The 17,726-nt window shown below is 39.0% G+C and overlaps 2 protein-coding genes across 5 annotated transcripts in view; one reads left to right on the top strand and one right to left on the bottom strand.

Moving 5' to 3' along the window:
* The window catches only part of RNF24 (ring finger protein 24), an 80,713-nt gene that overhangs the window by 36,000 nt on the left and 26,987 nt on the right, over positions 1–17,726 (bottom strand). For all 4 annotated transcript variants that reach the window (XR_005377651.1, XM_038571704.1, XM_038571706.1 and 1 more), the window contains one exon: positions 270–419. Coding sequence is in view for 3 of the 4 variants with exons in the window: in XM_038571704.1 (XP_038427632.1) it covers positions 270–412 (143 nt within the window). In the remaining variant the exon portion in view is untranslated. The remainder of the gene's footprint in view (positions 1–269; positions 420–17,726) is intronic.
* Positions 14,004–14,427, top strand: LOC100855425 (ATP synthase subunit g, mitochondrial-like). The gene has a single exon (XM_038571707.1). It carries the CDS (start codon positions 14,023–14,025, stop codon positions 14,326–14,328), a length of 306 nt encoding a protein of 101 aa, XP_038427635.1. The 5' UTR covers positions 14,004–14,022; the 3' UTR covers positions 14,329–14,427.

The following is a 17,726-nucleotide window of genomic DNA, read 5'->3' as shown; positions in this document are numbered from 1 at the left end:
TGCCTTTGGCCCAGGGCGCGATCCTGGAGACCCCGGATCGAATCCCACATCGGGCTCCCGGTGCATGGAGCCTGCTTCTCCCTCTGCCTATGTCTCTGCCTCTCTCTCTCTCTCTGTGACTATCATAAATAAATAAAATTAAAAAAAAATAAATAAACGAATTAAAAAAGAATTTGCACTTATATAATTTTTTAACATAAGGGCAGATAGCTGATTTATAATTGGTTGTTTAACATATATTGAAGTAACATAGAATGAAAATTGATTACCTAATCAAGTAGCAACAGAAGAGTAAACTAAGGATGAAGACAAATATTGCAGTGCCAAAGACCACAATATATATGTTGAGAGGCAGATTCTGGAATCCAATATTAGGCATCCTGAAGTTGTAATGTGGGAAATCCGAGCTCATGGATGAACTGTGGGGGAAGAAAAGAATGGAAAAAAATTAGGTTGTTAAGACTAAGAACCAAGATAGCATTATCTTTGTAGACAAAGGCAACAATTTCATTAAGACTTGACCCCCCCCCAAAAAAAGACTTGACCCCATCTGAAACAAATATTATAAAGAGGTAATATTCTTTCCATTCATCCATTTATCATGCCACAAATATTTACTGAATACTTACTATGTATCTGGCACTATTCTAGAAGCTTGAGAGCCTACCTAAAAAACCTTTACAAGTTATATTCATTCATAAAAAGATATTTCACTGAAACAATGCCAGGCATCATCAAACATATGAAAAAGTTCAACCTGAAAGTACCCTACACCCCCCAAAACAGAACAAGTCTTAAGATTTTATTTTATTTATTTATTTAAAGATTATTTATTTATTTCTTCATGATAGACAGGGGGTGGGGGGCAGAGACACAGGCAGAGAGAGAAGCAGGCTCCACGCAGGAAGCCCCATGCGGGACTCTATCCTGGGACTCCAAGAACACACCCTGGGCCAAAGACAGGCGCTCAATTGCTGAGCTACCCAGGGATCCCAAGTCTGAAGATTTTAAAAGCTCTGTAACCTTTAAAACAGTAATTTTAGGGGTGCCTGAGTGGCTCAGTTGGGTCAGTTGGCATCTAACTTCAGCTTAGGTCATGATCTCGGGGTCCTGGGATCGAGTACCATGTTGGACTTCGTGCTTAGCAGCTTAGCAGGGAATCTGCTTGTCCCTCTCCCTCTGCCCCTACTTCCTGCTTGTGGACTCTCTCTCTCATATAAATAAATAAAATATTTTTTAAAAAGTAACAATATTAATAATGGTAAAATATTAGAAACAACGGATATCTCACAAGGAGGTAAAGATTAATTATGTTGAATCAATGTTATAGTACCATGAGGTCATGAACATGTTTCTGTAAATTTTACTGTCAAGGGAAATATAAAGATATGTGGGTGGGTTGCCTGAGTGTATGAAAAAGGAAATTTTATGTATCTGAGTAAAAAAGCACTTGCAGGGCAGTCCGGGTGGCTCAGCAGTTTAGCGCCGCCTTCAGCTCAGGGTGTAATCCTGGAGACCCGGGATCAAGTCCCACATCAGGCTTCCTGCATGGAGCCTGCTTCTCCCTCTGCCTGTGTCTCTGTCTCTCTCTCTCTGTGTCTGTCTCTCATGAATAAATAAATACAATCTTTAAAAAAAAAAAAAAACACTTGCAGAAAATGGCTAAAGGTTCTAAACTAAATATTACCCATTACTTATGTTTGGAAGTTCTCAGAGAAGAGTTTCCATGGGATGCAGTTGTCCTTTGCAGCTGCTGACTTCTTAGTATAAGTTATTAGAAGCTGGAAATTAATAAGTAAAAGTAGTAAGGTGCGGGGCACCTGTGTGGCTTGGTTAAGTATTTGGCTCTTGATTTTGACTCAAGTCATAATCTTGGGGCCATGGGATTGAGCTCTGAGTCAGGTTCTGCACTCAGTGGGTAGTCTGCTAGAGATTCTCTCCCTCTCCCTACTCAAGTGCTCTTTCTCTCTCTCTCAAATAAATAAATAAATCTTAAAAAAAAAGATATGTGGGAAAAATTGAGCAGGCTATATAGATTGTATATAAAATATGATCCCAATTTTGGAAAAGGCTGAACATACTGGTTGGTATGTGTGTGTATGGCAGAAAAAAGCCAACGTGTCAAAATGTTAACAGTGGCTTGTGGTTTAGTCATTTTGATTTTTTTTTTCCTTTTTTTTTTTAAGCTCCCTTTATTAAGTTAGGCCCTGTTCTAAACATTTTATTACTGGCTTTATTTTATCTTCACAAAATACCTCTATAAATAGGTACCATATCTCCCATTTTGTAGATAAGGCCACCAAAGCTTAGAGAGTTTTGGTCACATACTCATGACTGACCAAGTATGTACAGGAGCCATGCCTTCTCCAACTCCAAAGCCAGTGCACCCACAGCCTATATATATACTCTATGGTCTTTCTCATGTGCTGTTTTTATAATCAGAAAATAGTAAATATTGTTTAAATGTTAAAAACGGGGCTATTTCTATTAATTTGTTTGGTGATATTTACAGATCACCACACAGTTCAAATTCCATGAATGGAAAGGACAATTGCCTCCCATGGAAACTCTTCTCTGAGAACTTTCAAACAGAAGTTGTGGGTAATATTTAGTTTAGAGCCTTTAGCCATTTTCTGCAAGTGTTTTTTCACTCAGATAAAACTCTAAGAGTTAGGACAAAATACAAAGGTTTTAGTCTGTTTGTGTGTGTTTATGCACATTTTGGCAGGGACAAGAGGAGGGGTGACATTGAGTAAAAGAACATAAAAGAAGCCCTAACAAAGATCAAGTCTCTGGTGAGGATTTCACCAAATCCTCCTTTCTCAGGGAGCTCCTCTGCACACACTGCCAACCTTTGTGTCAAGTGGCCTGCCAACCTGATCCCCAGAGGCAGGAACTGGCAACTTATTCTGGCTAAAGGCAGCCATCAACATAGGCCAGTAAGGAGTGTGTCAGTGGTGTGAGAATGTTGCCCTTCAGGAGTCCTTACACTGGGTGGCACCACCAACAAACTTGAGGAATTCTGAACAGGTACACAGACAAGCAGAGTATTATTATAGGTAGGGGTGTCATTAGAGGGAAGAGACATCTACCTCCGTACTCCTGAGACCTGGATGTTGAGACTTTCTTTTGAGTTCTCTCTTCTTGGCAGGGCCTTACAACCTATTAGGGGTAGGGCTGGCAGAGGATATGCTGATGCAAAATACATTTTAGGAATTTTCTCCATTTCTTTTGATAAATGAAATTGCTTAGATACAACCGAAATGTTGGTCCAAAAGTCTAAATAGTTGGTATATTATTCTAAGATGTTAATCCTAGTCTAGTGACATTTTAGTTTTATAATATTTTCATCATAATATCTTTTCAGCAATGAGTATTAATAATCTTTTAAAATAAGGTCATCTTTAAAAAGAGAGCCACTATTGGAATGCCTGGGTGACTCAGTTGTTTAAGCAGCTGACTCTTCATTTCAGCTCAGGTCATGATCTTAGGGTCAGGAGATTGAGCCCCATGTTGGGCTCCATGCTTAGCAAGATTCTCTCACTGTCCCTTTGCTACTCCCCCCCCACTTAGTCACTTTCTAAAATAAATGAATAAACCTTTAAAAATATAAAATAAAGAGAGCCACCATTAACATCCTAGTAATAAGCATACTTTGTTATATAAGTATTACAAATGTAAAAATTATTTAGGAACTGCTCCTGTGGAAGTAAAGAAGAAAAACAGAACATACAGTGTACTGCTGGATCTTACTTGGCATTTCTGACTTCATTCACATAAAAACCTTTTACTTCCTTATGAAATCTCTAGTCTTAGCCTAAATTTTAAATCATCTAATCAGGTTATTTAAAAAAAGTAAAGAAAGAGATGGGAAGATCTGAATATTTTATGGGCAATGGGATTTCACATCGATATACAAAAGGGACAGAGTACAAGATTTGGCTGCATAGAAGACCTGAGTTAAACATAACGCACCACAGCCAGAAAGGCTACAGCAGTGTTTCTTTTCTTTTTTTTTTTAAATATTTATTTATTTATTATTTATGATAGAGAGAGAGAGAGAGAGAGAGGCAGAGACACAAGAGGAAGGAGAAGCAGGCTCCATGCCAGGAGCCTGACACGGGACTCGATCCCGGGACTCGATCCCTGGACTCCAGGATCGTGCCCTGGGCCAAAGGCAGGCGCTAAACCACTGAGCCACCCAGGGACCCCCTATAGCAGTGTTTCTTGAAGTGTGTTTAGAAGCCACATTCTTCCTAGGTAGGCCAGTTACTATTCCCTGGACAATACCACATCATCATCTTCCCAGTAGTTAGCATTCTACTTTTGCTTTAAAAATGCTCAGAAAGGGATCCCTGGGTGGCGCAGCGGTTTGGCGCCTGCCTTTGGCCCAGGGCGCGATCCTGGAGACCCGGGATCGAATCCCACGTCCGGCTCCCGGTGCATGGAGCCTGCTTCTCCCTCTGCCTGTGTCTCTGCCTCTCTCTCTCTGTGTGACTATCATAAAAAAAAAAAAGCTCAGAAAAAGAGACACCAATAATTAGATCACTGTATTTTACAATTTTTTAAAAAATTTTTATTTATTTATGATAGTCACAGAGAGAGAGAGAGGTAGAGACACAGGCAGAGGGAGAAGCAGGCTCCATGCACCGGGAGCCCGATGTGGGATTCGATCCCGGGTCTCCAGGATCGCGCCCTGGGCCAAAGGCAGGCACCAAACTGCTGCGCCACCCAGGGATCCCTGTATTTTACAATTTATGGTTCACAAACTATTAAACAAAAAACCCACATACTTGTGTCTTATAACACAAAAGTCCTCAGGAAAAATTATTTTAGGCTTTCAAAACCTTTTTTTTTTTTTTTTTTTAAAAAAAAGGAGACATAATTTACATTTAAAAAAGCACCCATATTGTGTGTACAGGTCAGAGTTTGGACAAATGAACACACCACACCCATGTTAATCACAACCCTAATCAAGGCATAAAACATTTCCATTTACCTGGAAAGCTCCCTTGTAGCCTTTTGCAGTTAATCACCACTTCCAATCACTGATCTGATTTTTATCGTTACAGATTAATTTTCCTTATTCTAGAATTTCAGAGCTAAATGGAATCACAGAGTATGTACTCTTTAACATTCAGTATCTGGTTACTCAGTAGGTCCTTGAAAGACCCTTTAAAAAATAAAATATTTACTTTTTTTTAAAGAGAGCAAGTGATGGGGATCCCTGGGTGGTGCAGTGGTTTGGCGCCTGCCTTTGGCCCAGCACGCGATCCTGGAGACCCGGGATCGAGTCCCACATCGGGCTCCCGGTACATGGAGCCTGCTTCTCCCTCTGCCTGTGTCTCTGCCTCTCTCTCTCTCTCTCTGTGACTATCATAAATAAAAAAAAAAAAAAAGAAATTAAAAAAAAAAGAGAGCAAGTGATATAGTGAGTTGGGGGAAGGGGAGGGAGAGAGGGAGAGAGAAAGAAGCTGGAGCAGACTCCATACTGAGTGTGGAACCTGACATGGGGCCTGATCTCATTACCCTGTGATCACGACTTGAGCTGAAACCAAGAGTCAGACACTCAACCAACTGAGCCACCTGGGCACCCCTGAAAGACTCTTAACAAATAGTTATAGAAAATACTTCACATTATATTCCCAGTTTGCTCTAATTATCATATTATCTATAGTTATGGTCTCTTAAAGGTCATTAACTTCATCTTTGAATATATCAATGTTATGGTTTAATCCCTTGATATTTCTTTTTATACAAAATTCCTGTTATCCATTTTTTTGTTATTGATTTCGTGGAAGAAATTTTTACTGTGACCTTCTGAGGTCAGCATTACCTTGATTCCAAAACCAGACAAAGACCTCACTAAAAAGGAGAATTACATAGCAGTATCCCTGATGAACATGGATGTAAAAATTCTCAGGATACTAGCAAATTGAATCCAACAATACATTAAAAGAATTATTCACCACGATCCAGTGGGATTTATTCCTGGGCTGCAAGGGTGGTTCAATATTCACAAATCAACCAATGTGACACACCACATTAATAAAAGAAAGGATAAGAACCATATGATTGTTTTAATAGATACAGAAAAAGCATTGGAAAAAGTACAGCATCCATTCTTGATAAAAACCCTCAAGAAAGTAGGGATAGATGGAACATACCTTAACATCATAAAGACCATATATGAAAGACCTACAGCTAATATCATTCTCAATCGGAAAAACAGAGCCTTTCCTCTATGGTCAGGAACAAGATGATAATGTCCACTCTCACCATTAGTATTTAACATAGTACTGAAAGTCTTAGCCTCAGCAATCAGACAACAAAAAGAAAGAAAAAGCAAGGAAGAAGTCAAACTTTCACTATTTGCAGACAACATGATACTTTATATAAAAAACCTGAAACACTCTACCAAAAATTTGCTAGAACTGATACCAGTTCTAGAATTCAGCAAAGTCACAGTATATAAAATCAACATACAGACATCTGTTGCATTTCTGTACACCAATCATGAAAAGACAGAAAAAGATATCAAGGAATCAATCTCATTTACAACTGCACCAAAAACCACAAGATACCTAGGAATAAACCTAACCAAAGAGGTAAAAGATCTATACTCTGAAAACTATAGAACATTTATAAAAGAAATAAAAGAGGACACAAAGAAATGGAAAAACATGCCATGCTCATGGATTGGAAGAACAATTTTGAAATGTCTATACTACCCAAAGCACTCTACACTTTTAGTGCAATTCCTATCAAACTATCACCAGCATTTTTCACAGAGCTAGAACAAACAATCCTAAAATTTGTATGGAACCACAAAAGACCCTGAACACTTGAAGCAATCCTGAAAAAGAAAATCAAGGAGGCATTACGATTCCTTTTTTTTTTTTTTTTTTTAAAGATCTTTTTATTTGTTTATTCATGAGAGACAGAGAGACAGAGAGGGGTGGGGTGCAGAGACACAGGCAGAGGGAGAAGCAGGTTCCATGCAGGGAGCTTGACGTGGACTCCATCTCCGGTCTCCAGGATCACGCTCTGGGCTGAAGGTGGCGCTAAACCGCTGAGCCACCCAGGCTGTCCGGCATTACAATTCCTGATTTCAAACTGTATTACAGGGATCCCTGGGTGGCGCAGCGGTTTGGCGCCTGCCTTTGGCTCAGGGAGCGATCCTGGAGACCTGGGATCGAATCCCACGTCGGGCTCCCGGTGCATGGAGCCTGCTTCTCCCTCTGCCTGTGTCTCTGCCTCTCTCTCTCTCTCTCACTGTGTGCCTATCATAAATAAAATAAAATTTAAAAAAAAACTGTATTACAAAGCTGCTTAGTCATACAAGATGGTTTGGTACTGGTACAAAAACAGACACATAGATCAATGGAAAATAGAGAACCCAGGAATGGATCCACAACTATATAGTCAACTAATCTTTGACACAGCAGGAAAGAATAGCTAAAGGAAAAAGGACAATCTCTTCAACAAATGGTGTTGGGAAAACTGGACAGCAACATGCAGAAGAATGAAACTAGACCACTTTCTTACACCATACACAAAAACAAATTCAAAATGGATGAAAGGGGCAGCCCGGGTGGCTCAGTGGTTTAGCTCTGCCTTCAGCCCAGTGCGTGATCCTGGAGACCCGGGATGGAGTCCCACATCGAGCTCCCTGCATGGAGCCTGCTTCTCCCTCTGCCTGTGTCTCTGCCTCTCTCTCTCTCTGTGTGTTTCTCATGAATAAATAAATAAAATCTTTAAAAAAATGGATGAAAGACCTAAATGAGAGACAGGAACCCATCAAAATACTAGAAGAGAAAACAGGTAGTAACCTCTTTGACCTCAGCAGCAGTAGCAGCAACTTCTTACTAGACACGTCTCCTGAGGCAAGGGAAACAAAAGCAAAAAGGAACTACTGGGATTTCATCAAGATAAAAGCTTCTGCACAAGGAAGGAAACCATCAACAAAACTAAACGGCAGCCTACGAATGGGAGAAGATATTTGCAAATGACATATCTGATAAATAGTATCTAAAATCTATAAAGAACTCATCAAACTGAACACCCCTAAAACAAATAATCCAGTTAACAGATGGGCAGAAGACATATAGATGTCTAACAGACACATGAAACAACAGATGTTGGTAAGGATGTGGAGAAAGGGGAACCCTCTTGCACTATTTGTGGGAAAATCAAACGGGGGCAGCCACTCTTGAAAACTGTACAAAGCTTCCTCAAAAAGTTAAAAATAGAACTACCCTATGACACAGCAATTGCACTACTAGGTATTTACCCAAAGGATACAAAAATACAGATCGAAGGGGTACATGCACCCTGATGCTTATACCAGCATTATCAACAACAGTCAAATTATGGAGAGTCCAAATGTCCATCAACTGATGAAAGGGTAAAGAAGAGTGGTATATGTACACAGTGGAATATTACTTGGGAATCAGAATGAAATCTGTGGTTGACTTCAAGTTTCATACCATTGTGGTCTGAAAATATGCTTGGTATGATCTTGATCTTTCTGATCTTGTTGAGGGCTGATTTGCAACCCAGTATGTGATCTATTCTGGAGAATGCTCCATGTGTATGCATAAAGAATGTACATTCTGCTGCTTTAGGATGAAATGTTCTGAATATATCTGTTAAGTCCATCTGGTCCAGTATGTTATTCAAAGCCATTGTTTTCCTTGTTCATTTTCTGCTTAGATTATCTGTCCATTGCTGTAAGTGAGGTGTTAAAATCCTCTACTATTATTGTATTATTATCAATGAGTTGTTTGTTATTAATTGATATATATATATAATTGATATCTATCTATCTATCTATCTATCTATCTATCTATCTACCTACCTACCTACCTATCTATCTATTTGGGTGTTCCCACACTAGGGGCATAAATATTTACAATTTGTTAGATTTTCTTGTTGGATAGATCCCTTGATTATAATATAGTGCCCTTTTTCATCTCTTGTTACAGAATTGTTTTAAAATCTAGTTTGTCTGATATAAGTATGGTGTTCTAACTTTCTTTTGTTGTCCACTAGCATGATGTAGATGGTTCTGCACCACCTCACTTTCAATCTGCAGATGTCTTGGGTGTAAAATGAGTTTCTTGTAAGCAGCATATCAATGGGTCTTTTTTTTATTCATTCTGATATGCTGTGTCTTTTGATTGAAGCATTGAATCCATTTACATTCAGAGTGATTATTGAAAGATATTTTAGTGCCATTGTGTTACCTGTAAAGTTGGTGTTTCTGGTGATGTTCTTTGTTCCTTTCTAGTCTGTTGCTTTTGGTCTTTTTTTCCCCCAGAGTCCCCCTAAATATTTCTTGCAGGGCTGGTTTAGTGATCACGAACTCCTTTAGTTTTGCTTGTCTTGGAAATTATCACTCCTTTTATTCTAAATGACAGCCTTGCTGGATAAAGTATTCTTGGCTGCGTATTTTTCCCATTCAGCCCAGTGAATATATTTTGCCAATCCCCTCTGGCCTGCCAAATTCTGTAGACAGGGCTGTTGCGACTATGTGTCTATCCTTGTAGGTTAAGAACTTTTTTTCCCTTGCTGCCTTCAGGATTCTTTCCTTGTGTGTGTATTTTGTGAATTTTGACTATGAAATGCCTTGGCAATGTCTGGCTTTTGTTTAATTTAATGGGAGTTCTCTGTGCTTTTTGGATTTTGCTATCTGTGTCCTTTCCCAGATTAGGGAAGTTTTCAGCTGTAATTTGCTCAAATAAACATGCCCCTTTTTCTCTCTTTGCATCTTCTGGGACTCCCATGAAATGAATGTTATTACATTTTAATACGTCACTGAGTTCCCTAAGTCCAACTTCGTGATCCATTATCTTTCTTTCCCTCTTCTTTTCAGCTTCATTATTTTCCATAATTTTATCTGCTCCTATGCCTGGTAACAGTGCAGCATGTTGGGACCACTCCTTCTTGTGACCCATGGGATCCTCAGTCCGTGCTGTCTGCTCCCACATCTCTACCCTCCTTCCCCACTGAAGCACCTTTAAGCCAGGCATGACCTTGGTGGTGGACTTCTAAAACTGCTTATGATACCTGTGGTAGTTTCCATAAGCAGAGCTCCATCCCCTCCACAGCACCTGCAGTTCTTATCTCCCCCAAATTAATTCTCCACAGCTCCAACCTTCCACAATTTTACTTGTAGACTTGCAGATTTGTCCTCTCACTCTCTTTTTTGAATAAAACAATTTTCCCTGATATTTTATTGACATAATTGTAGATTCATAGGTAGTTGTAAAAAATAACAGATCTTCCTTTTTTTTTTTTTTTTTTTAAAGATTTTATTTATTTATTCATGAGAGACACAGGGAGAGAGGCAGAGACACAGGCAGAGGTAGAAGCAGGCTCCATGTAGGGAGCTCGACATGGGACTCGATCCCAGGTCTCCAGGATCACGCCCTGGGCTGAAGGCAGTGCTAAACCGCTGAGCCCCCCCAGGCTGCCCCTGCTGAGCCACCTGGGCTGCCCAGATCTTTCTTATATTTTGCCAAGTTTCCCACAGTGCTAACATTTAATTGTTTAAATTCACAACTAGGGATGCCTAGGTGGCTCAGTGGCTGAGCGTCTGCCTTCTGTCAGGGCATGATCCTGGGGTCCAGGATAGAGTCCTGCATCGGGCTCCTTGCAGGGAGCCTGCTTCTCCCTCTGCCTATGTCTCTGCCTCTCTCTCTCTATCTCTCTGTGTCTCATGAATAAATAAATAAATCTTTAAAAGAAAAATAAAAAATAAAATCACAACTATATTGGGGCAGCTGGGTGGCTCAGTTGGTTAAGCATGTGCTTTTAGCCCAGGTCATGATCTCAGGATCCTAGGATTGAGTCCCTCATTGGGCTCCCTGCTCAGCAGGGGATCTACTTCTTCCTCTCCCTCTGCCCCTTCCCCCTGATCATGCTCTTTTTCTCTCAAATAAATAAAATCTTATAAATACAATAAATAGGTGTGATTTTTTTTTAAAAAAGATTTTATTTATTCATGAGAGACACAGAGAGAGAGGAATTGGTATTTTTTAAGACCAAAGCAGATGCCAAAGCAGATAAGGATAGTGTCTCACGAATATAAACACAAAAATTCTCAACAAAATTTAGCAAGTAGAATTCATCAACATAAAAAGAATTTTACACTAGGACTAAGTGGAGCTTATTTCATGGATGTAAAGCTGGCTTAATATTTTTTAAAAGTCAATTTAATCACCATATTAATAGCTTAAGAATTTAAAAATCACATGACCATGATAATTGATGCAAAAAAACGCATCTGACAAAATTCAACATCCACCCAATATAAAAACTCCTAGAAATATAGGAATAGAAGGGAACTTCATCAACTTGATAAAAAGCATCTACACAAAAAAACAAAAAAACAAAAAAAAACTAAACAAAAAAAATCAAACAACACAGTATGTTTGTTAAAATGTAGCGAACCACAAATTGGATGTATAATTTGCATGACTAGGAGAGAAGAAAATGAAGCAAAGAAAACTGGATCATTTTAGTAAAATCTAAAATGGATAAAAAGGGAAGGGAGTAGGCATAAGAAAGCAAATTAAAGAAATATAAAATAAAATGGTAGGCAGTTAATTATGAGGGTATTAAATGGTTTAAATCTCCTTATTAAAAGACTAAGACTACATAAAAACAATAATCAGCTATATGCTACTTATAAGAAAACACTGAAAACAATTCTAAGAATCTTCTAAATGAGGGTGGCAATAAGAAAATGAGTAAAAATACTGCAGGTAAATATTGTAGGAGTACCAATTTCAGACAAGTAGAAATGAAGGCAGAAAAAGGTTACAAGGAACAATGATGTCTTATAGTGATTTAAAAAATTAGAGCTGTATATGTAACCAAATAAGATATAACAGAAACGGGGCACCTGGGTGGCTCAGCTGGTTGAGCATCCGACACTCGATTTTAGCTCAGGCTCATGGGTGGGTGGTGAGATCTCATGGGTGGTGAGATCAAGCCCCATATTGAGCCCTGTGTTCAGTAGGGAGTCTGCTTGAAGATTCTCTCCCTCTGTCCTTGCACTTGTGCACTCTTTCTCTTTTTCAAATAAATAAATAAATAAATAAATAAATAAATAAATAAATCTTAAATAAAAAAGATAACAAACACAAACCTTTACACAGCATCAAAATACAGAAGCAAACATTATTAGAAACACACTAAGAATTTGGTAAAAACACGGGAGCCTAAAAAGAGAGAGAGAATATAAAAATATCATTAACAAATAATATACATTTAGAACTTTGTGTCTTACAGGAAAACACATTCTTTTCAAATGACTCCGGAATATCTATGTTTAGATAAATTGATTGTTTATGTTATAAGGAACATTTAAAAGGGTAGAAACAGATCACATTCTGTGCTCATAATGAAAAATTAACTCAACAAAAGGTAAACAAAAGAAAACTAACTACTTGGAAATTCAAAAAATAATCTTTGAAATGATGTGGGTTCAAGAGGTAATCAAAACAAATTACAGACCATTTAGAAATTAATCACATTGGAGGAAAAAGCCTTGTACTAAGAGAAAAATTCGTATTTTCAATCTTATATTATCAATCTAAAAAGAATTATCAAAATAAATGAACAAAAGAATTCACTTTGGAAGCTAGAGAAAGAACAAATCAAACAAAATAAAACAGAAGATATTAATATAGGTCAAACAAAAATAGGTGAATTAAAACAAACAAAATATCTACAGGGGAACTGAAATCAACCAACTAACCAATACAATATTAAAGTGTGGAAGAAATAAAAGCTACTGATAAGCTGATATTAAAAAAAAACTATAAGAGAATTTACTTAAACCTAGATTAAATGTACCATTTTACAGGAATATGAACAACCAAAACTGGCTCAAGAAGAAATCCTGAAAATATAGAACTCTGTCTTCACAATAAAAGCTCAGACCTGATGGCAATGGAGGTGGAACTCCATCTAAACTTGTACAGATAATTCCTCTGCCAGATAAACTGATACAGAGAGAGACAGTCAGACAGACAGAGAGGTTGAGAGAAAGAACACATCCCAACTCATTTAAAGAGGTAAGCATAATCATGAAGCCAAAACCAAAGCTATACAGTGGAGTTCACAAACTCGAGGCTTATATGCTGAATCTGGCCTTGTGAATATATTTTGTTTGGCCTATACAAAGTTATAAAAATTGAGATAACAGTTTAAATTTGGGAGATTTTATATATAATTTGCAATGTCTACTAGCTTTACACGGAAAAAGATCAGAAGATCTGATGATTCTGGGCTTCATTCTTGCATGGCAGCAATTGCTCAGTGGCCTTGGGGCCTCCAAGCTGCCATGTTGTTGGACAAATGGGAGGGAGGAGAGGAGGAGATATTCTTACATACTAGGGTGAGTGCATCCTTGGGCCTTGGTCAGTATGCTCTCCTTTGTCACAATTTCCACCACCCCCTAACACTCCCTAACTCCGAACCAAATGTCAGTGGTCACTTATTGTTGTACTTATCCTGTTACTTTTCTCAAAGAAGATAAATATTTCTACTTCTATCAAAAAATAAAAGAAATCAAGGATTACATGATTTTGTTTTCTACCAAAGTGCACTTGAATAATTCAATTTTCTACCTGGCCCTGTTGCGCAAAGTTTGTGACCCTCGCTTATGGTTTTTGTCTTTGATTTGAGATTATAGAAATTCTCATCTATATTCTTTATACCAACATGGTTTTGCATCATAAATTTATTTTATTATTTTTTTAAGACTTCATTTATTTATTCATAGAGACACACACACAGAGAGAGAGAGAGAGAGAGGCAGAGACACAGGCAGAGGGAGAAACAGGCACCATGCAGAGAGCCCGACGTGGGACTCGATCCAGGGTCTCCAGGATCACGCCCTGGGCTGCAGGCGGCGCTAAACCGCTGCGCTACCGGGGCTGCCCTGGATCATAAATTTAAATATGTATTCAGCGGCCGTGCGGGGGACGGGACGTCCCTCTGGGAGCCATGGCCCAGTTCGTCCGTAACCTCGCCGCTCTGGCGCTGCTGAACGCTGCTGTGACTTACTCGAAGCCTCGATTGGCCACATTTTGGCACTATGCCAGGGTTGAGCTGGTTCCTCCAACCCCTGCTGAGATCCCAACAGCTATTCAGAGCTTGAAAAAAATAGTCAAGAGTGCTCAAACTGGTAGCTTCAAACAGCTCACAGTTAAGGAAGCTCTGCTGAATGGTTTGGTGGCCAACGAGGTGTGGATGTGGTTTTATGTTGGCGAGATCATAGGCAAGCGTGGCATCATTGGCTATAATGTTTGAAGACCAATCTTTAACATCTCTTTCTATGTGGCTTATTATTTGAGTGTTCTTGGACCATATGTGATCAGACTGGTATTTGAATAAAATAAGATAATGTATCTAAATAAACAAACAAACAAACAAACAAACAAATTTATTTAAATATGTAATCCGGGCAGCCCGGGTGGCTCAGCGGTTTAGCGCTGCCTTCAGCCCAGGGCCTGATCCTGGTAGACCCAGGATCGAGTCCCACGTCAGGCTTCCTGCATGGAGCCTGCTTCTCCCTCTGCCTGTGTCTCTGCCTCTCTCTCTTTCTCTCTGTGTCTCCCATGAATAAATAAATAAAATCTTTAAAAATAAATAAATTTGTAATCCATCTTGAAACTACTGCATGGAAAAAAGACCTAAAATTGGTTTTCCAAATGGTTAGTCATTTGTTCCAATAGCATTTATAAAATTCTTTCTCTTCTGTCTTAAAATTCTACCTTTTTGGGCAGCCCGGATAGCTCAGAGGTTTAGTGCCGCCTTCAGCCTGGGGCGTGATCCTGGAGACCCGGGATCGAGTCCCATGTCGGGTTCCCTGCATGGGGCCTGCTTCTCCCTCTGCCTGTATCTCTGCCTGTGTCTCTCCTGAATAAATAAATAAAATCTTTAAAAAAAAATTCTACCTTTTTCAGAGTCACTTTTTTAAACAATATTTTATTTATTTATTCATGAGAGACAGAGAGAGAGAGAGACAGAGACAGAGAGACAGAGACATAGGCAGAGTGAGAAGCAGGCTCCATGCAGAGCGCTGGATGTGGGACTCGATCCCGGGACTCCAGGATCACACACTGGGCCAAAGGCAGGCGTTAAACCACTGAGCCACCCAGGGATCCCCCAGAGTCACTTTTATATATGCCTGAGTCTGTTCCTGGATCTTGTAGTCCCTTCCCCTTTTTCTATGATAATGGCCTGCTTCAGCTCCCAATGTTTTGTTTTAATACAGTTCTAGCATACCAACAATTCATACACAATAGAACATTATTTCCATTAATAGTCTTAAAAAATATTTTCAAGGCTATTTTTTTATACCATCTTTTTTCACATAAGCAATTTATAAAGCAGCCTGTTGGGAAACAAACCATAAGAGACTGTTAACTATAGGAAACAAACCGAATGTTACTGGAGGGGAGGTGGGTGGGGGATGGGGTAACTGGGTAATGGGCATTAAGGAGGGCACTTGATGTAATCAGCACTGGGTATTATGTGCAACTGATGAATCACTAAATTCTATCTCTGAAACTAATAATATACTATATGTTAATTAAATTAAATTTAGATAAATTAAAAAATATATACTGTTGGGAAGTTGACTAAAATTATATTAAATTTATAGCTTATTTTAGGGACCTTATTTTTCATTTATTCTAGTTTTACTTTACGCTTCTCAATAGATTTGTATAGCTTTATTCATATAGGAGTTATACTTTCCTTTAGTTTATTTCCAGTTATTATACATATTTTTGTTGTTATTATAAATGGGATCTTTTCTTCTATTTTATTTTCTTTCTTTTTTCTTCCATTATATTTTCTAAGCTGGTCATTCCTGGCATAGTAAAAAGCTACTGCTTTTTGCATATTTATTTTGGAGCCTAAGATGGAAAATTTTTTAGGGTAGGTGCAACTAACTGCTTGCATAAAAATAAATCTTTTTTTAAAGATTTATTTATTTATTCGTGATTGACAGAGAGAGAGAGAGAGAATGAGAGAGAGGCAGAGACACAGGCAGAGGGAGAAGCAGGCTCCATTCAGGGAGCCCGATGTGGGACTCCATCCTAGGTCTCCAGGATCATGCCCTGGGCTGAAGGCGGCGCTAAACCACTGAGTTACCCAGGCTGCATAAGTATACTGGCTTTAAGTGTCAAGTCTGGAAAATAAGTACATGCCAAACTCTCAATCTGTAGGCAAAAGTCTGGTTTTCTCTACAATAACTTCAAATTTTCTTTTACTGGAGTTTTCTTCCTATTTGCAACACCCCCCTTCCCCTGCCATTATTTAAAGCAGAGTTGCAGAAACAAAAAACTAGTTATATAGGATTTATTATAACCTATTTGTCCATTCCATCTGTATTTCATTTTATTTTTTAAAAGATTTTATTTATTTATTAATGAGAGATACAGAGAAAGAGGCAGAGACACAGGCAGAGAGAGAGAAGCAGGCTCCATGCAGGGAGCCTGACGTGGGACTGGATCCCAGATCTCCAGGATCACACCCTGGGCCGAAGGCAGGCACCAAACCGCTGAGCCACCCAGGCATCCCTCCATCTGTACTTTAATCTTGATCTTTTCCAGTTAGCCTCAATTTTATTGACCACTCCACTATTCCTATGACATTTTTTCTCTTAAGGGATATAAATTTTTGGGATCCCTGGGTGGCGCAGCGGTTTGGTGCCTGCCTTTGGCCCAGGGTGCGATCCTGGAGACCCGGGATCGAATCCCACGTCGGGCTCCTGGTGCATGGAGCCTGCTTCTCCCTCTGCCTGTGTCTCTGCCCCTCTCTCTCTCTCTGTGACTATCATAAATAAATAAAAAATTAAGGGATATAAATTTTTAAATACTTTTATCACCATGCTTCCAGGTTTTTTTTTTTTTTAATTCTAACCAGGATTTTTTTTTAATGCTATTAATGCTAGGTTTTTTGTTTTTTGTTTTTTTGTTTTTAATTTATTCATGACAGACAGAGAGAGAGGGGGGGTGGGGGCAGAGACACAGGCAGGGGGAGAAGCAGGCTCCATCCAGGGAGCCCGACATGGGACTCTATCCCAGGTCTCCAGGATCATGCCCTGGGCCGAAGGCGGCGCTAAACCGCTGGGCCACCTGGGCTACCCCTAGCCAGTTTTTAATAGTCACTGTGTCATTTATCCTTTTCAGCCTTTTATTGATAATCCCATTCCTTCTGCATTTTAGTTTTTTTTTTCTTATTTTTCATTATTCATTGTTTTCTCTGGGTTTACATAAAGCTTTTCTCTTTGTTGGTGTTGCCCAGGTTCTAAATTCAAGCTGTGGTGCTATCTTTGCTGACCACAACTGAAGTCTGTCTCCTTAAACATTTTATATTTCAGATGTTTGTTATTTTAGTGGGTCTCTTTTTACTCTGTCATATTCCCACTACTTATTTTGTGTTGGCTCTATAAAGACTTTTTCTCCATTTTTGTGTAATGATAAAGTCTCCATATTCAGTTTAAATCATTCTATCAGATATTTATTTATTTATTTATTTATAAAGATTTTATTTATTTATTTGAGACAGTGATAGTGAGAGATAGTGAGAGAAAGCATGAGCAGGGGGTGGGGAGAGGGAGAAGCAGGTTCCCCCTAAGCAGGAAAGCCTGATGTGGGCTCCATCCCAGGACCCCAGGACCATGACCTGAGCCGAAG

The sequence above is a fragment of the Canis lupus genome, chromosome 24 (genome assembly GCF_011100685.1).
Source record: "Canis lupus familiaris isolate Mischka breed German Shepherd chromosome 24, alternate assembly UU_Cfam_GSD_1.0, whole genome shotgun sequence".
NCBI classification, from domain to species: Eukaryota; Metazoa; Chordata; class Mammalia; order Carnivora; family Canidae; genus Canis; species Canis lupus.
Note: the sequence above shows the minus strand (reverse complement) of the source record. Positions and strands in the feature narration are given on the sequence as shown.